Raw genomic sequence first — 19965 nt, 5'->3', positions numbered from 1 at the left:
TCCCATTTCACAAATTATGAAATATGGAAACAGGCTGATGCCAAAAAGCACATTTCCATAAACTCACCTGCATTTAATTTGCCAAAGTCAATTTCTGCCAAAAAAAAAAAAAAAAAAAAAAAAAAAAAAAAAAAAGTACAGTTCCACAACCAATACAATCCAAATTAAACGCATCCAGTCTGGCTTTATTTGTATGTAGCTTTATTTCTCCTGAATAGAAAACAGACATTTTATGTTACATGGTTAGATGGATTAAAAAAAAATATTCAACCAAAAACAAGTCAGTACAGATTTTAAAAGTAAATTAAAACCTGTACAAGTTCCTGAGAAATAACCATTCACATGCAACAATATAGGGAAGCCTGCTGTTGCCCAGTTAAAAATATTTTTTTTTAAAGTTAGAATGCAATAAAAATTAAAACAATCTAAGGATGAGGTTTTTATGAGAAAATTAAAAAGAAAAGTTTCAAATCCAATTAACTTTGGTTTTGCTGAAGTGTTAGCAATAAAAGCTATTGAGGCAGCTATTTAAATAAAACTCCCACAGTTCACTGGTTAATGTTAAGAATTTCACATAAGTACTTAGTTTCACCAAAAAATAAAAAAATAAAATTGAGCAGATCAAACAACCATGTATTTATTTATTTATCTTTCCTGCTCCTGAAACATCTTACTGATATATATACTGGCAGATATAGTAACATGCTCCTTCACAATAAAAGCTCTGAATAAACTTCATTAGCTCTGTTGTTGGGTAGGCGTTATGAGGAAGGAACAGGCTGATTGGAGGCGACTCAAGCAGTGTCGGCAGCGTTTTTCCTCCCAATCTGACAGAAGAGCATCATGGAGAAGACCATGCCGAAGAGCTGCAGAGAAAAACATACCAATTTAACAAGTATAGAAAGACTGGAATAGACGAGCTAAAAGATCTTTCAGGTCTGTAGGCAACTAGAAGCATAAAAAATATTAAAACTAGATGTGTGAGGTGCTAGATATTTTGGTGTCAATCCGGTTTTAGGGAACATAATAAACTAGACAAAATGCATGAAAATGTCAAAATTTACATTGAAACATAAATATAGAACCTTAAATAACCCATTTTAAACAGTTTATCAACAAAAAATATATATATATAATGTTATTTTCACTTTAAAATACCAGGATGGAGAGTCGAACTCCAGGAAACTATCAATGCAATAGAATTAGAAAATCTCAATTCTAAGGGGAAACAAATAAAAATTTTGTGAAAAAAAAAAGTCCGTATTCTGACAGCAAAAAATATATTTTTTTTAACCATTGGCCCTAATCCTCTTCTGTAAAAAAAAAAAAAAAAAAAACTCTTCCCATGTCCAGATCTAAATCTAAATCCGAAGAGAAGATGGTCTCTTCTCTTCGGCCAAGTCGAAGAGAAGAGACCATCTGATTCTGTCCAGTTGACCAAGTGGTGCAGTACCAAGTATTACCAGCAGGTGCTGTGAGTAATTGCGCCATCTGCTGTTAGATATTTATGGTTTAAGTGAGATTAAGTGTTAGACATCTTTAGAGCTCAGTGTGTGCATTTTTACCAGAATGGCAGCGACTGCGAAAGCTATTCCCAACGACACCGCCATATTGTCCTTCATGTAGCTGATGATTTTTTCGTAGCAGGGCTGCGGGGCGAGAACATGGCGCATTCGTCACAACACAAGCTGAGAAAGCTCTTACAACTAAACTATTTTAAAAGATTAGTGCATCATTTCTTCACATCCTGTCGTCTTACATCCTTGTAGATTCCTTTGTCGCACCCATTAGCTGGAGTAGTGGAGTTGCACTTGCAGGAATCTGGAATTTTTGTCCAGTCTGACGGTCCGTTCATGAGTCCACAACACATGAGCTGCAAACAAAAAATTATTTTTACTCATTTAACTTAATAGTGAAGCCTCCAACGCCACATGGAAGCAGCTAATAAACACAGGCGAGTCAAAGTGAGAAAGAGCCAAACATAAAAGAAAAACATCTTTAGTCAGCTGGTGCAGGGACTAAAAGAAAATTAAAGAGGTAAGCCGTGAGCATTAAAGTGAGATGAAACTTTGGTCTTTTAGACATCAAATTTATAAAGTTTGTTGCATAAATACCTCACGCTGCAGTTTCTCCATGTCAGCAATCACTTCTGGACTCTGGGTTGAAATTGGGGTGAATTGCTTCAGCCTCTCCTCCAACCAGTCCTTCACCTACACAGAAACAAGGTTCAGTCCTCCACGTAGTTGACGCTTAAGCAGAAATAACAGTACTAGGGGAGGATCCATCTTACTTTGCCCTCCCCGACGGCTGCCAAGATGCCAGCTGCCAGCAGCAGGATGAAGATGAGGAGCAGGAAGACGAAGAACTGCAGAGATGGAACAAAATGAATGCAGTTAATTTCTTCATCAGAATCCAAAATGTCTTTATTAGTATATTTCTTACTGGCTCAACAGTCCCAGCACTTAAATTCACACATCATCCTATGCACAGCGTTCATAATGAAATTAAAACTGTAGTAATTACACATTTTAACGTGCAAACAGCAGGTAGTTTTGTTTGTGTGTCCAACAGGTGGCGCTGATGGAGGGAATAATTCACCAGTCCTAATTTACCCTCCAGTCAAACCTATCAGCATAAAATCCCTTTTTTTTAGGTAAATACTCATCAAGCCACATGTGGGGTTCAAGGTTCGATCCTGGACGCCTCCCATTTAATATCTACACTCCCACTAGCTCAGTGAGTCTGAACAAGTCTAACAAGGCGAGTCTGAACCCAAACAAGCAGAGAACAAATCAATAACTTTCTGAACAGAAACAAAACTGGAGTCATGATTGGACCAAAAGAGGAATGATCTAGAGCTATAGATCTAGAGTCACACAGCTTCAGTTATTACAGCTGGAAACTAAGGATCAGGCTGAAGTCTGAACCTTCAGAGTCACATAAAGACAGTTACAAAATCAGCCTTCTATCACCTGAGGAAAGTTTCCAGTGTTTCAGCTTCTATGTGCCACAAATCTGGAACATCATCCAGAAAACTGCAGAAACACCAAGTTCCTTTAAGTTGAAGCTAAAAACCCACCTGATTAGAGTTGCTTTTTATCACCAGTAACTGGAACATTTAACATTTGATATTTGCTTGATGGCTTTTGGCAAAATGTAATGTTTATTGATGGTTTCATAACTGGTGACTGTTTTTATAACGAGTCCTTGTCTAAAAATGTTTTTACCCCAGTTACGTCAAAATATGCAAATGGTCCAGTGAGGTTTGAAGGTCGACTGTTTTCATGCATCAGATTTAACCTAATTTAGCATTCTTGGTCCGCCTAGACCTACTTTTATTTTTCTTGCAAGTTAGTTTATTTAATTGACTATAACTCCCCCAATTTCATCCAAAAATAAGTTCAGTGTGTTGCTGTTCACTAGAAATTTGCTGATCTGGTGATGTTTTGACAGGATCTAATGAGGGAGTCCAAAAATATCTCAGATCATTTATTAACCTGCAGTTTCCTGTAAATCAACCTGTTGCATGAAAATGACCTTGAAGTTCATGTTGAGTGATTCTTACCACCAGCAGCATGCAGCGGCTCTCTTTGTAGGCGCCACAGCAGCCCAGGAAGCCGATCACCATGATGATCACCCCAATGGCGATCATGAGGTCAAAACTAGGAAGATATTGATCTGTAATCTGGAAAAGAGGAGGTGGGAATCAATCAAACATTGAGATGGGATTCAGCAGTTTCAGAACTGGTCAAGTCATTTAAATAAAAATAGAAGGACTTTCAGTTGAAAGAAAATGACTTGAAATGTTCATTTCCCCCAGCATGCAGAGATAAAGATGATGCATTGATTATCAATATAAATGGAGTCTCACCTGGTTTCCACCTTTGGTGACTTTCAGGTAAATTCCAACTCCAAGGATGACGCAACCACAGACCTGAAGAAGAACGAGAGAGGGGAAAAAAAAGATTCATCATAGTTTGTTTTCTGCAGGTTGTTCAGAGCGAGGAAACTTTCTGGAGAACCAAAATCAGTTCACATTAAACTAGAACAAACCGTTTTACTCCAACTGGGACAATGATGGTGGACAGAGAAACTAGTGTCATCCAACTGGTTCCTAAACGTGACGTAAACACCACTGCAAGAGCTTAATTGACCCTTTGCGAATGACGTCACATTCAGAACTCCGCCCACTCCGCCATGATGGACATCAAAACAACCGATGCGCTCCTTCAAAGCTAGTCTAAAAACAGACTTCTGTCACCTAATATCGCTTATATTTAGTGGATTTCACTTTAAAATGGTCACAGGATGCGGCGCGGTCGGCGACACAAACAGACAAGGATGCAAATCAAACTTGTCATTTTATTTTATAATTTTAACGAGGAAAGTTACCGTGGCGATGGATAGCAGCCGTCAATCATAATGACTGGCAGCTCTTGGTGTAATCACGGATTTACAGCGAACACTTTTTACAAGGTAAGAAGAATAACGTTGATATATTTTATAAGTAAGTGTAATTAGAAAGATATTAAATATTACATTAAGGAGAAGGTAATCGTCTAACTATTGGTAACCATGGAGACAATGCCGCACCGTCATGTAGCTCAGCATGTATGGAAAAAACTGGTTAGCATCTGGTTGTTAATGCTGGTCCGGTGTAAGGGGAAACGCCTTTTATGCCAGTGACATAAATCATTTGGTGTGAATTCAGGGAAAGTCGGTAATTTGATCAACACCCCAGGAGGGAGGAGGCATGAGTCGGTTTCTAAGCTAGCCATTTGCAACTTTTATATAAACCGCCGTCTATGAGCCCCAACCAGGTGAGCTACGTTCAAACACCAATTAGCTCGACTGGAACAAATAGAAGCCATGAATAAACTGGCAAAAACAACTTTGGAAATTGTCAGTTGCTCTGTTCACTTTCGAAGTCCATCATGGCGCCTCGAATCATTAAGTGACTAGTTGCAAAGGGTCAATAGGAGGTACACCAGATATTTTGCAACAGATCAGTTACCAACCCAAATATCAACAAACTACCAACGTTTAGCTGGAAAACGAGATGCAAAACTAATAATGAGATTTCTCATTAAAACCAAGAGATCTACTCAAACTGGCAGTTAAATGCTTCCATACATCAGGGATGCCAATTAGGTAAAACATCTTTAAGAACTTCCTGTACCTACTATTATGCTGACCACTATTAGCAACACAAGCTAATGCATTTCACATTATATTCCAATCAGTTTCAGGTTGTACAGATCAGTGTGTGTGAAACATTCGATTGATTTTCCTGCACTAGCATGGTTGCATTTGGGAGGCAGCCATGTTGGAATTTGTATCATTTAACCACAAAAAAAAGAAAAGAAATTGAGTCAACAGGTTATTTGTTGGGTCGGATACTGAGTGAAACTCGACCCTTTTGAAATCCAATCCTCTGAGGTGACGGAGCGTTTCGTTGCTGTCCAGCTGCTCAGTGGGTGTGACTCCATCATGCATTATTCAGCGCTCACACAAACCACCGTAAACACGGTGCTGGAGTGATTTTACACAATAAATATTTAATCTGAAGAGTAGTGGGGAAAAACAAACCAGGCAGCAACTCTGATGAAGATGCCTGGTGAGGCGGCTGGACAAACAGGAAAACCACATTTAAATTGCTACAGTTGCTGCTGTCAGCTGGTCTTAAAATGCTAATTAAAAAAAAAAAAGACAAAAATGAAATTCTTAGAACTTTGTAATAATTCTTGATTTCCTGTTCCACATCATAATAAATCCTTGAAAGTATTTTTAAAAGGGTGAGGTTATTGTTAATTGATAAATCACTTTTTAAACCTCTGAATAGAGAAACAGGAAGACATGATCCATTGTTAGCTTTACAAACAGCAGCGCCCCGCCCAAACCTTTTCACTGGATAAACATCAAGGATTCCCACACTCTGCTGCGTACAATTAACCAGTAAATCCAGTACAACCACCATAAACTGCTGGCCAAATAAAGCTAAAAACATAATCAATTATCATTTTGCAGTAGAGTTCAGTTCCACTTTTAAAGTACTAAAAGTAATGAGCTGCACTTAAAAATTTGTTCTAGTCAGAATTAAAAGTGAGAAGGGTTTTATTAAAAATAAACATTTCCAATGTTACATATAAAAAAATCTAATATTTTGATGACTTAAATCCCACAAAAACCTTCGTATTTATCTGAAACACGTGTTATGCAGATGACACCGTGTTGTACCTTACAGAGTAAATCACTGCATTTTTTTTAAATCAATTGAAGTACTTTCAGTCCTTGAGGTTTGATGTACACAATACAAATACATTTTTAGTTTTAAATACTATTTTTGTTCAGTTTCTGCTCTTTTTCAGACCATCAATGTAGATCTCAAATCCATTTTCATTAGAAAACCTTCTACTGAAAACAACTTTAGATAAAGCAGCAGGGTGTTTCTTTAACTTCATTTAAAAACAAAAACAGCACTTCTTTGTTTAAGATAAAGAAGCACCTTTATCAGATCAACTTAAGTATCTTTTTCTGCCTGGCAGCAGGAAACACCTGCAGATATAAAGGCCAATTCAGCAAACCGGTTCTGGAGGTGAAATGTCATCCAAGGAGGATTTTCCATCAGTTGCAGATGAGTCATTGATCCTGCATTGTAGTCCAGTTAATAGATGAAAAAATAAACATTAAATTACAATTAAACACATTCATCTGAATTGTCCCAAGTATTTATTTTTTGAGGTGGGAAAAACTAAATGCTGAGTTTTAGTTGGGGAAAAAAAAAGCCCTGCAGGGAGTCAAAACTGAAGCCGGTTTATCTACAAACAGAACGATCTGCTGGTCGACACCTGAGGGGGAAAAAAACACCGTCGCCCCGTTTGTGTGGAAACATCAGAATCCCAGTTCGTCAGCAAACACCAAAAACTGTAAAATGATGTTTAGTTTCAGCTGAAACCATTTTTTACTGGACAGAAACCCAGAAGCAAAGCAGCAGGTGTTTACTCTGAAACAAAGCCGTGACCGTGGAGTCATCCCACAGCTCTTTCCAGATAACTCGACCGGATTACTGTGACGCAAACACAGAAACAACAAGCAAACCTGCAGATTGACATAGCAGCCTCACCGAATCAAAAAACAAACACGCCCGCTGAGGAAAAACAAAAATGTTTCCAAAGACAATTAAACTTCAGGCTTTTTTACAACTACAGAAACATGAATGTTCCACTAGAATAAAGGAATGTTACAATTAATCCAGATTAGGGGTGTAAAAGTAGAACTTCATCCGTAAAGAAACCAAAAATATTTACTATGATATGAAGCTTCAGGACTGTTGGGAATAAATCTGTATTAAGTACATTTAGGGCATAATCTGAATGGATTATTAGTTCACCACTAAGAACATAATTCAACATCTAGAGACGAGAATTACCCGGATTACATTTGGGACATAAAAACAATTTAATGAATATGATTAAAGTGAGATTTAAATCTCAGATCAGCAACATAAAAACAGCAAGTTAAGATCCAGAATCCAGTCAACAAGGATTCTCTCAATTGTTTATGATTAAAATTATAAATTTAGATAATCTGGATTACAATATGCTGGTGGTCCTGTCATGACATTAGCATTAGATCACATCTTAATCTCAGAAATCACGTTAAACTGAGATAATCAGGTAAAATTAATCCATATTATAATCTAGAAATCTTGTAAAACATGAATTCTACTTTTATATGAAAAGACAGATTAAATCTACAGGAAAACATTCTGAAAAACTGATCCGTTTCTTCTCAGGATCTTTTCATCCGTTCATCTCGTCTCAAACAGAAGCGTCCATTCTTAACGCAGGGCGTTTCGCTGCGTGGGCGTCTTCGTCCCTCCGCAGTGACTCACAGGCTATTGTCAGCCATTCACAGCAGATCAACGTGTTCAGTCATGTTCTCATAATCTGCCCTCCGCGTCTGGATCCAGATTAGTTTCAGAAAACAACAAGTCAAACCCGAAAACTGCTGGGAGAAATTTGTTTTCAGTTTTCTGTCAATGAGTTTTCTGCAGAGTTTTGACACAAATTAAACAAGAAAATGATAAAATATAAGGACCAGACTAAATCCTCATGAAATCCACCAAAAAGGAAGAAAATGAAGGTTTAAATTAAATCAGGAAACGATGCAAAAAAGTATTCTCCAGATTTTTGAGTAAATATCTTTTTTTAAAAATACATTTAGTGTGCCAATACATACAACAAAATGATTTTTTTCCCCAAGAAATATCTTGGAATAAATGGACAAAAGTGCCAGTGGAAGCAGTATTTTAATTGTTCGTACATAAGAACTTAGTTAATTTAGTATTTTAGTCTTTATGCTTAAAAATTACAGCATTTAATCCACCGTGTCATTTTGTATTTTTAATATTTCTTAGAAGCTCTTTACTTCTACAAAACCACATTTTGTTATTACATTAAAAATCTGATTTTACTCAAGTTATAGAGTCATGTTTCCTTTGGAGGAAAAAAAAAAACCCTTCAAATTATTTCAGTCCTGATAAATTAGAAAGACTAGCCATGTTGCATGTTTAATCTAGATTTTTCCCCTTATATTTTTTAAAAAATCATTCATATTTGAAGTAATTTTTAATAAATTAAAGTGGATTTTCACTTTAAAATGGTTGATATTCTGGTAAACTTTTAGATTTAAATCTTAATGATTTTCTGGGAAATGAAGGAGTTTTCTATTCGTCAGGATTAAATTTGCAGATATTAAATGTTTGAAACATGAACACATTCAAGTCATCACAAGTCGACCCAGCTGGATAGCTGCTGTATTTTTTATATCTCTTCCAAGATTGAATTATGTGTAAAAATAAAGTCTCATGTTGGTTGAAGGAAACATGAAGCTGCAGTGGAAACTTTGCCGACGTCCATCCCTGCAGAGTTTTCAGAAACACTCAGCTGTTTGTGATGAAGAGGTTTTGTTTGTTTCTCCTCCTCCTCACTGCAGATCATAATCATTTCTGCTTTTCTGCTCTGAAACGTCAACGCAGGAAAAAACGTCACGATTTCATTCAGTTTGGCTGCAGTTTTATCTGCCATCTGATTCCAAATGTTTTACATTCAGGATGGAAAAACTGGATCAGAACAGAGCTGGGATTTCTGCTCAACTCAGAGGTGAAAAACAGACGCAGATTAAATCAAACTGGTTTCCGAGTAAATAAAGGAGCCGCCTCAACGTTTCCATCAGTCTGTGAAAACATGACGTCCAACATGGCCGAGTGGCTCCAGATCCTGTTAGCATCGATCTGGAGGCGTTTCAGGAGGAAGGACGGAAATAACCAGATAAAAGCTGGACTGACAAAAGTTAAATATCTGCACATAACATTTAAAGTATAAAAATTATTTATTCTCATGATTTTCTCCCTAGAGATATTTTAGCAAATATAGCATTTAATCCACCATGTTATTTTGCATTTTTATGTATTTTTTATTACCGTATTTTCCACACTATAAGGCGCACCGCATTATAAGGCGCATAGAATAGACGCTACAGTAGAGGCTGGAGTTACGTTATGCATCCACTAGATGGAGCTGCACTAAAGTGAATGTCAATAAAACAGTCCGACTCCAGTCAGTGAGGAGAGCCTTCCGGACTGGGCCGGGCCGGACGATGGTCACCCTTCTCCATTCACGTACAGCATGTTGGTGGAGAACGTGGTGCTAAATGTCCTGCAGACGACCTGATTCTAGATGGTCGGTAGGTAGATAGGTCAGTCAAACTTTATTAACAAGCCAGCATTCTGACAACTATCCCAGCATGCACCGCGCGCTTCTTCTTCTACGGGCCAAATGAAGTCGGCGGCTGCTTACCGTAGTTGCTAGACCTGTTGTGGCTCAATATTGGTCCATATATAAGGCTCACCGAATTATAAGGCGCACTGTCAGCTTTTGAGGAAATTTAAGGTTTTTAGGTGCGCCTTATAGTGCAGAAAATACGGTAGTTCTTGTCTCTTTTCACTGGTTAAAAATGTTCAAAATAAAATCATGTTATAAGCATCTTTAAAGAAGAACTCCATGTCGGTTATTCAAGTTAAAATGACAGTAGGAACAGAAGAAGCAAAACATCTAAAAATATTTTAAAAATCTTTCAGGTTCAACTTTAACAGCAACATCTTGAAACAGGAAGTTAAAAGTTAAATTAGGAGGAGATTGAAGAAAAAAGAAAAAAGTTGGTGACCGACGTCCACAAAAGTTTCATTGACTGGTAAAATTTGCAAGTGAAACATCTGCATACCAGAGTGAATTTGCATCAATAGTTGCAAGCAAAACTTCTTGCAAGGACTGATAACGCCTCAGGTCAAAGGTCAGAGCAACTCAAACTGGATTCATGCTTTAGTTTTATTGATAAAAATGTTGCTTTTTGTGTCTAAAGTTTAGTTCCAAATACATTTAGTAGCAAGTTCATCATCTGAATAAATGCGACTTTAATTTCGGCTCAAACTGGAGCAAAGTGACCAGTAAAGTCTTAGAACAAGTTTTAAAACATTTCTGGAGAGGTCAACATGTTTTGTCCCCTGGAAGCAGCAAGTCACGCCTGCCAACACATGAACTTCACGAGAAAAACTGCTGGATGGCGACAGCATACAGTGAGCTGCTGCAGAGCCAGTTCAACCAGTTAACAGGTTCAGAACCTGTTGTAATTCACCATTACCCCCCGCAGCGCCAAAACTAAACCAGCAGGCCCCGTTTAGAGCAAAACTCTTCAGTTTTAACCAAAAACACAAAATAAATGGCTTAAAAATCCACCTTTTAAAATAAGTCAAGCCCTTTCTGAACAGATTTTTATTTTTGTCATTTAATTTTCAAGAAATGTGAAATTTAGAGCATAAATTCAGAAGGAAATCCACACACCCCCATCTGCACTGCAAATGTTGGTTTTGTTTTCATGTGAATATCTTAGCACACTCAAAATAAGATAAAAGTAACTTAAAAATAACTTTTCAGCAAGAAACAGGCGCTTCTTTCAAATAAACAAGACATTTTGACTTAAAAACAAACTCCTGTGTTGTTGAAATGCTACTTGTAAGTTAGTCTGTTTCTTTTCACTTATACCAACATGTTTGCTGGACCAAAGATCTGCGTTAGGATTGTGGTTTTGCAGTGTAGAGAGGCACTTTCAGCATCTAGGTTGGTATAGCCGTCCTTAAGTAAAGGTAATTTTATTTATATAGCACATTTTCAGCAATACAAAGTGCATAAGTAGCAATTATGAGTCATTTTGCTGATAAAAACAAAACCTGCAGACAGTTTTTATGCATCTGTTGGGAGAAAACAAGCATTTAAAAGAAAAAAGTAAATCTTTCAGTGGTGGAATAATTAATAAAACTTCCCAGGAAGTGGTTAAGTACCATGAGACTATGTTGAGCAACCGCCTGCCTGGTCCATTAGTGTTAAAATGGAGGGAAATGCAGCTGAATGAGAGACGAATTGGTTCTGCAGAAACAGGAACTGCTCTAAATGGACTCCAGAGTTTCTGAGAGAACCTGGCCACACCCTGAAACTGAGCTGGTTTTGTTTGAGGGCGAGGCCAAAAGTAAATAAATGACCTGTTCTATAAAAAATACATATCCAAAAAAAACATGAAGTGATCAGGGTGAGAACAGAAAACAGGTTTAAAAAGCTTCATTTGAGATGCGAAAGACCAAAAACCCACCTTAAGGAAAACTTTAAAAAAAAAAACTGAATTTAAACTAAAAGATGATTTTTTGTGAGACTCACCCAGAACAGCAGGTTGAAGAAGAAGAGCAGATACTTGACACACTTATTAACCGCCATGGTTTCTCTCTGGGGCTCCTCACAGCAGCAGCAATCAGAGCCGGTTTCACCTGGATGTTCTTCCTCCAGCTGCTTTTCTACGTCCGCCTGCCGCTCCTCCCCCTGCAGGCTCCACCTGCTCACAGCTTAAAGATGCAGAAAACACCAACGTTTCACAAAAAAACTGGCCATGTCACATTTAAAACAAAATCAGATTTATTTTCATGGATTTTTCAGTGATAGAGCAACATGAATGCTCTGATGTGGCGTCTAAATTCACATACCCAAATCCGCACTACAAAAACAGAAAACACAATTTAAGTTTAGTTTCTAGTACAAATATCTTAATACACTAGAAATGAGATTAAATGAACTCATAAGTAACTTTTCAACAAGAAATAGGAGCTGGATTTACGTAAACAAAACTAATTTCAAAGTTTATGTTTTGAATAGATTCTTTATTTCTGAACAGATTCCTGAATTTAATTGAGTCCTACATTCTGAACAGATTCCAGAGACTGAACTAATTCCAGACTCAAATAATTCCTTAATTACATTTTCTTTATTTTGAACCAATTGCTGAGTCTAATCTAGTTCTGCATTCTGAACTGATTCCAGAATCTTTTATAATAAAACATTCTAGTTCCACTAGCAGATTATTTCACTTATAACAAGACATTTATCCCATGTTATAAAAACTTTTTCATCAATTTTAAGGAATTATTTACTTCAATCAATTTCCTGTCTTCCTGAAAAGTTACTTATAAGTTAGTTTTGTCTCATTTCAAGCTACTCCGATATTTTCACTAGAAGCTAGACAGAAACAAAAAACTCTGATATTAAAATCTGTGAAAATGATGAAAATAAAAAGCAGAAACCTCAGAAAAAGGCTTTAAAGACGCTGTCACAGAAAAACCTCCCAGTTTAAGTGGTGAGACCGGCCGGGTCGGTATGAACGAAGTTATTTCTCAGTTCATCTGTGACGCCGATGTTCAGGAAGTTTCTGCGCTGCGATCTGGCCGAGCCGGCGGTGAACAGATGAAACATTGCTCTGAAATGTGTGAGGAAGGATCAGAGAATGCAGCGGCTGCAGAGGAAGGCGTGGAGGGAAAAATGCTTTGGCAGTCCCAGCACATCTGCATATTATTGAAGCAAGAAAACAATACCTGCACGAGAGTTAAGAGTTTTCCTTCCTCTTCTGTAATTATGTACAGTTTTTGTAATTAAACTTTTGTTGCAGTTCTGATTAAGTTGTTTTCATGTAGGAATTAAAGTTTATCTTCCTGTCAGATTACAACCTCCAGAATAAAAGCAGAGAGAAAATATCTGGAGAAAATATCAGCAATGACATCAGAGAGGAAACGATCAATTTGTGAAGAGTTATGAGGCCGTTTTGAAACTGATTTCCAAAGATGAACAGATTCCGATAATCTGAACAGATTATGGCTCTCAGGAGATTATAGATTTTATAAAAACAATTACTTAACTTCATCGGAACGTATTCCCAGACACTAAAAACATTTTGTTTAAAGAAATTTGTGACTTTGAAAGATTCCTGAGTCTAACCTCGTTATAGATTCTGAACTGATTTCAAACTTAATATTTTGAACAGATTCCCAGAGTCTTAACAGTTTCCCTACTTTGAACAGATTCTTTACTTTGATTCCTCAGTCTGATATAGTTCTAAATTATAGATTAACTGATTCCAAGAATTTATGTTTGAACAATTCCAAATTGACCAAGAATCTGTTGAAAATAAGGAATCTGTTCAAAGTATGCTTATGTTGAACAGATTCCTGAGTTTAATCCACTTCTAGATTCTGAACTGATTCTAACAATCGTATTTGAACAAATTCCAAGATGCTAATCTGATTCCTTATTTTGAACAATTCCCCATTCTGAACATATTAATTAAATTTATCAATTTTGAACATATTTCTTATTTTCAACATATAAAATTTACATACAAAGTTTTTAAGAGCCACTGTGGAGTCAAACCTTTTACTCAATTAAAAGTAAAAAGTACAACATAGTAAAAGTACTCCTAAAAGTATATTTTTTCCATAGTTACTCATTTAAGTAGATGTTACTGTAGAAATGAGACTTCATCGCCATCTAGTGGCAGCTTTAAAGAATTACGGCCAGCCGGTTTTTATGTCCCTCCCTTTTATAGGTCATTCATAAAGCAGCCAGAAAAAGAGGAAGCGCATGAGACACGAACCGAGTCTGAACTCCCGTTTTAGTAAGTAAACATTTATATTCTTCTGCTTTATTGGATTGCAGGAATAATCCCTTAATTCCTGCAGATGAGCTTTAGCCAAACTTCTGCTTTCTGGTGAACCACAGTCGCTGTTTGTTCTCTAATCCCCACTGTAAAAAACACAAAGAAAAAAAACCGCGTAAATGTGCCGTAGAAATGAGAAGGGAAACGTATTTTCCCGTATTTTCTACTTAATGTCATTAAAAAATTTCAGGTTTGGATGAACAGAAATGTGAAAATTTTAACACGATAAACTGCTAAATTACTTTTTTTTTTTTAAATCCGTTTCAGAGTTGACATAAATATAAAATGTAACAGAGGTTTTTAGTAAAATAGAGTGCTTTGTTTGCATATTTATTTTCTACTTTTGCTTCTTTGTCAGGTAAATGCTTCATACACATTTCATTTTAAACAAAGACAACCTGAATAAATACAAAAGGCAGTTTCATAATGATTATTTTATCTTCTAACATATGAAAAACAATCCTATCCAATAGGAGAAAGTAATGGCCTCTCTTATTAAAAAGAAAACGTTAGAAATACACAGTAGGTCGTTTCCACTTTTATTTTTTAGAAAAGTCCAAACTTTTCTGAAAAAAAAGGGTAACTTTGTTTTGTTGATTTTATTTATCGTTTTACTCATTTGGATATTTGAAATGTCTTCCAGTTCCAGTTTTGAATATTCTTTAAAAATGAAAGTTTATTGATCTTTTAGTTGGTGCACTTGCATTAATATTTTATTTGGTGAAAAATGGTCTCAAAATTACAACAGTATCATTTCTGCATAATTTCTGGTCCAGATATGATAAGTTCTGCTTCCAGTGCAGATAAAAACCGTCCTGATGGGATAAATCAGACAGAATGTCGCTCAGGTCCCGTCCAAAGGTTCGGTTTCGTTTTCGCTCTGCTTCCTCGGTTTATTGACCCGTCCAGCAGTTTGACTTCAATGAAAAACCTCTGTAATAATAAATCATGAGAGTTTTTGTAGTTTTTCTGCAGCTTGAGATCCAGAGATCAGTTCACTTACCCAGTAAATGTTTAGATTAGATTAGATTAGATTAGATTAGATTGCAGAGTTATACACAGTAAAGTGAAATATGTTGTGGTACCTGCAGCCAAAGAAAGAAACATAGCAAACAAGAGCAGGAGTTTACAGTGCAGCACATTAAGTCATAATTAAAATAATAAAAACTATAAAATTCTAATCTTATGGCACAGTTGTCATAAAATTAGTAATATGATGCTGAGATAAAGCACCTTATTGCTTTATCACAGCATCAGGATGTGACAAAGTGCATGGAATAAAACAAACTGGAGATACTGAATTACTTAAGCCTCAGAAATGAAAAAGTGAATCGTTCGTGAATAAAAACTCTTCTTCAACCCTTCAGTCTTCAACGGTTTTCCTACCTGAGAATCTGGTAGATTCAGTTTGTTTTGGGACCAGTTTTATTTTCAGCTGCTGCGGTCAAACAAACCAAACCCTTTGAAAAACCTGTTCCCCTCCTGGCCTCTGGAGGCGCTGCAGCAAGAACCACTGATGGAAACAACACAAAGACCTCTGAAGACACTGAGAACAACTTCCTTCTTCACAAAGTAGAAACAAAATGGATTCGCGTCAGATTTTAGCAGTTGTAGGATTTCTCTTTTGTCTTTAGTTAAAATACATTTATCTTGCTAGTGCTAGGCTAGCATGTTTGTTTCGGTTGTATTTACCCAGAATGCCCTGCGCTGTGGTCCTCTTCCTGCTTCTGGAGCGGTCTCTGGCTCACTTGGCCCGCTTCAAAACAGAATCATTCGAACTCCGGTTCAAAGTAAACCAGAGTTCACTTCAACACACCTAAAAATGAACCAGATCTTCTAGGCAAATGGACTGAAAAGGGTTGGTGGGAATCCTCCCTTGGGGCACAGGAGTCCACTAAAAAAATCAGGAAGTGGTCCACAGTGCAGGGCATTCTGGGTAAATACAATCAAAACAAAAGTGCTAGCCTAGTGCAAAAGGGAGAAATGGCTCATGGCCTTTAGCCAAAGACAAAAGTGAAATCCTTGAACCACTAAGATCTGACTCCACTCCACTTTTGTTTACATTTCCTGAGGAAGGAAGTTGCCCTCAGTGTCTTCGTTTCCTTCAGTGGTTATTAGTGCAGCGCCCCCACAGGCCAGGAGGGGAACAGGTTGGTTTGACTCAGAGCAGAGAGAAAGAACCACTGCAGCTGGAGGTGGAGCAGATGAGGTGACTTTAGTCCCAAACGTCAGAATAAACTAATACCAAATCCATCCAAATGTTTCACATTCATGGGTTTTTGGGTCCTGTCAGATTAAACCAAACCAAATTCATTGTTTATAGTGAACATTTGTTTAATTATGATAGTTTTTTAAAAGTTAAATCAAAGACAAGCTTCAGTAATTTAGTATTTTGTGTGTTTTTTGTGTTTTCAGGTTTTCAGCTGGTGACTGAAGAACAATGGCGACCGCTAAAGAGGATCTGTGGAAGACCCTGGAGAACCTGACAGGCGACCAGTTCAAAGATTTCAAGTGGCTGCTTCTGAATGATGGGAATGATCTCCCAGCCATCCCGGCATACCGGCTCGAGAAGGCGGACCGGCCGGACACGGTGGACCTCATGGTCCAAAAGCACGGCGAGGCCGAGGCGGTGAGGAGATCGGTGGAGCTTTTAAAGAAGATCGGCAGGAATGATCTGGCACAAAGTCTGTCAAACACAAGACCGGTACAAAGAGGGGAGTTCGAAAATGGTAAATATGAAAACTGATCAGTTATTGTTGTAACATCCCAAAATTCTGATAATCTCAGATTTCTGACTTAAATCCCATAATTTAAGTTTATATATCATCATTTAATCTTAAAATTCTGACTTTAATTTAAGAAATTTTACCTTCCTCTCAGATTTCTGACATTAATGTTACAATTTCAGTTTGTAAGCCATCATTTAATCTCAGAAATATCTATGTGGTCAAACTGACTGTTTGTGCTCCAATTCAGGCCTGACTGCTGTTCCTTCCCAATGTGAAAGTGAAAGACAGAAGTCCAAACTGAGGGAAATGAAGTCCAAAATTAAGCAGAAAATAAGAGAGAGAGAGATGAAGATCTGTGAGATCCAGCGCTCAGCAGAGCTGAGCAGGAAGTCTGCCGAGCGACAGACCGCAGAGAGTCAGCAGACTTTCAGAGTTTTAATCCAGTCGGTCGAGGAAAGTCTGTCCTGTCTCACCATAGCTGTCGAGGAGAAGCAGAAGACTTTCCAAAAGCAAGCAGAGCGGCTCATCAGAGAGCTGGAGGAGGAAATCTCAAAGCTGACGAAGAGCGAGGCGGAGCTGGATCATCTTCTCCTTACGGAAGCCAACCTGCAGTTCCTCCAGGACGTGAAAACCTCCGACCTCACAGAGTTCTCCGTTCATCAGCCGTCCTATGGCAAAACCGTCATGGCCTCCGTGGACAAGCTGAAGGAAATGCTTGATGGAGAGATGAAGAGGTTCCTCAGCAAGGCCAAGCTGATCCGAATGCAGCAGTTTGCGGTTGATGTGACTCTGGATCCGGACACGGCGCATCCCAACCTGGTTTTATCTCCAGACAGGAAGCAGGTCCACTGCGGTGGCGTGAAGCAGAATCTCCCCAATAACCCGGAGCGGTTCAACACTGCGGCCAACGTTTTGGGCATGCAGAGTTTCTCCTCTGGGAGAGTTTACTTCGAGGCTGAGGTGAGAGGAAAAATAGCCTGGGACGTCGGCGTCGTCTACGGGTCGATTGGCAGGAAGGGGTCGATCTCGTCAAGCCCCGGCAGCGGCCACTGGGCCGTCGGATTACGAAGCGGAGGTACGATCAAGGCGGCCGGTTTGAGCCTGGATGTTAAACCTCCATTGAACAAAGTCGGTGTTTTTGTGGATTACAAGGAAGGCTCCATCATTTTCTACAACGTTGATTCTGCAGAACTGATCCACCAATACTCAGACTGCTCTTTCACCGAGAAACTTTATCCGTTCTTCAGTCCTGGCGTTTATCATGGCGGCTTGAACGCCAAACCTCTGGTCATCTGCCAAAGTCGCTGCCATCCAACTCCATGAAAATAAAGCAATTCAACTGTGTGTTTATGATTCTGTGACGGAGTTTAAAGTCATAATGTTACGAAAATAAAGTCGCATGTGATTTAAGCTATAATCAATCAGTATAATAAGAAATTTTCCATTTTACACATAATTTCTCCATATTTTACTGCCAAAGTTTTAATATTCCTGTTGAAACTTTGTTTTGCGCTGTGATAAAACTCAAGTCAACGTTTAGTTTAGTTTCCTGTCCGATGAGCTTCAGGTGTCAATGTGGGAGTTTGAACTCATTTAGCTCAGTCACTAACAAAAAACAAGTTAAAACAGAGGCTAAACATCGCATCCATTCAAACATCTGGAAAGAGAATAATTACTGGTTTCATTTAATAACATCACATTATTAGTCCTTTTTTATTCTTTTTGGATATCAGGGTCAGATCTTTTTCTAGATCTAAATCTGTCGACAATATTTTTACAAATATTTGCTACGCGTGTATTTTTGAAACAGTCTGAAAATATATATTTTTTAGGTCAAACACATATCTGTCCCACAGATGACGTGGATTTAAATTAAAAACTTAACGCCTGTAAGGCCTGCAAATAGTTAAATTACAAACCTAATTTTATTTTAACTATTGTCATTATTTGTATGTGAAACATTTGATAAAGGGTTACAGGTTTATTGTAGTACAATCTTTGGGTCACCAGATGGCAGTATCTGTTATTTATTTTGCCGTCTTCCTCAGACGGGTTTTCTCAATCTCATCCATTTCTTTTTTCTAACATTTCATCTCTTTCGTCTCTCTAATCTGTTCACTTCTAATCCCATCCATCCTGATCATCCCAATGAAAATCTCTGCATCTTATTAAATAGGAGGTGGGATCTGGACAATGTTTTTCTTTTCACAGTGTGCATAAAGTGTGATGAATTGATGCGAATGATATGAAAAAAGGAGTAATAAATTAAAATGTTTTCATTCTGTTTTGTGTTAAAGTCTATTGTAATAAAGGACGGCTATCAAACTTCCCAGGATGGATGCAAGATAAGATCAGATCAGGCAAAGGTTGGAGAGATTATATTTAAAAAAAAAAAAAAAAAAAGCAGATTCTCATATTCATCTGTTACACGTCTCAGCTCATAGTGGACAATTGTAAGAAATGATTTTTTTTTTCTCCTTCTGATGTGTCTCGGCTTCCCCATTGATCTTGGTGGAGAGCCTGTAACAATGAGCAGCATCAGTGAAAGAAAAAAAGACGACCGCCGTCTTCTTCCCCAAACTTTCTCTTTATTACAAATTCTTGAAATCATTAATATTTCTTAGTACAATCATGTCCTTGTGTTGTTATCAAACAACCACATAGCATCCACTTCAGTAAGCAGTATCAACTCCCACCAACTGTGACAGTATCAAATTGCTAAATTAAACAATTCACCAATTAATTTAGAGCTCACAGATGTACATAAAAAAACATTTCTCAAATGTAGCTAGATTTCAAGGGCACTAATTTCTTTGAGTTGTAATAATTATGAGAGGATTAATTATGTTAAATAATTTAACATGGACATGTTTTAAAGAACAAATATACTTTAAGCTCTAATGGGCTTTGAATAACTATATAACTGAATGTACAGTTTAATTGATTACACAGTAGGGGAGAAATAGTAACGTCTATAATATTAAATAAAATAATAATAACTAGAAAATTCCTGAAGAAATTTAACAGGGGCCTGCCAAAGTGTGCCCGTCGGTTGGAAACCAGCGTTCTGATGCTAAAAATAATCATCAATACCAAGCTTAGCTAAATTGTAGTCAATAACCTGTGGAGAGGCAAAAGCATGTTTACT

The 19965-nt window shown here is 37.5% G+C and overlaps 2 protein-coding genes across 2 annotated transcripts; one reads left to right on the top strand and one right to left on the bottom strand.

The window, feature by feature from the left end:
• Positions 1–184: 184 nt before the first annotated feature.
• LOC106931075 (tetraspanin-8-like) lies at positions 185–12814 on the bottom strand. The gene is made up of 9 exons (XM_015009018.2): positions 12683–12814; positions 11769–11950; positions 3872–3934; positions 3566–3685; positions 2291–2365; positions 2115–2210; positions 1760–1873; positions 1566–1649; positions 185–866 (listed from the first exon to the last, which is right to left on the bottom strand). Exons 2-9 carry the CDS (start codon positions 11823–11825, stop codon positions 795–797), a joined length of 681 nt encoding a protein of 226 aa, XP_014864504.2. The 5' UTR covers positions 11826–11950; positions 12683–12814; the 3' UTR covers positions 185–794.
• A 1147-nt stretch (positions 12815–13961) lies between these two features.
• LOC106931084 (zinc-binding protein A33-like) lies at positions 13962–19101 on the top strand. Its single transcript, XM_015009028.2, has 3 exons — positions 13962–14046; positions 16504–16817; positions 17065–19101. The coding sequence occupies exons 2-3, from the start codon at positions 16529–16531 to the stop codon at positions 18138–18140; spliced, it is 1365 nt and encodes a 454-aa protein (XP_014864514.2). The 5' UTR covers positions 13962–14046; positions 16504–16528; the 3' UTR covers positions 18141–19101.
• Positions 19102–19965: the final 864 nt, after the last annotated feature.

This window comes from Poecilia mexicana, unplaced genomic scaffold (assembly GCF_051168715.1).
Source record: "Poecilia mexicana isolate PSO_F unplaced genomic scaffold, ASM5116871v1 scaffold_23, whole genome shotgun sequence".
Lineage (NCBI taxonomy): Eukaryota > Metazoa > Chordata > Actinopteri > Cyprinodontiformes > Poeciliidae > Poecilia > Poecilia mexicana.
This window is presented reverse-complemented; position numbering and strand designations above follow the sequence as displayed.

Bases quoted from the DNA above. Each gene is read 5' to 3' on its own strand.
- LOC106931075 (XM_015009018.2), bottom strand. From the start codon at position 11,825: ATGGCGGTTAATAAGTGTGTCAAGTATCTGCTCTTCTTCTTCAACCTG. The intron at 3,935-11,768 runs GTGAGTCTCACA...GTTCTTCTTCAG, and splicing joins TCTTCAACCTGCTGTTCTGG to GTCTGTGGTTGCGTCATCCT. The intron at 867-1,565 runs GTAAAAATGCAC...TTTTCTCTGCAG, and splicing joins TCGCAGTCGCTGCCATTCTG to CTCTTCGGCATGGTCTTCTC.
- LOC106931084 (XM_015009028.2), top strand. From the start codon at position 16,529: ATGGCGACCGCTAAAGAGGATCTGTGGAAGACCCTGGAGAACCTGACA. The intron at 16,818-17,064 runs GTAAATATGAAA...GCTCCAATTCAG, and splicing joins AAGAGGGGAGTTCGAAAATG to GCCTGACTGCTGTTCCTTCC.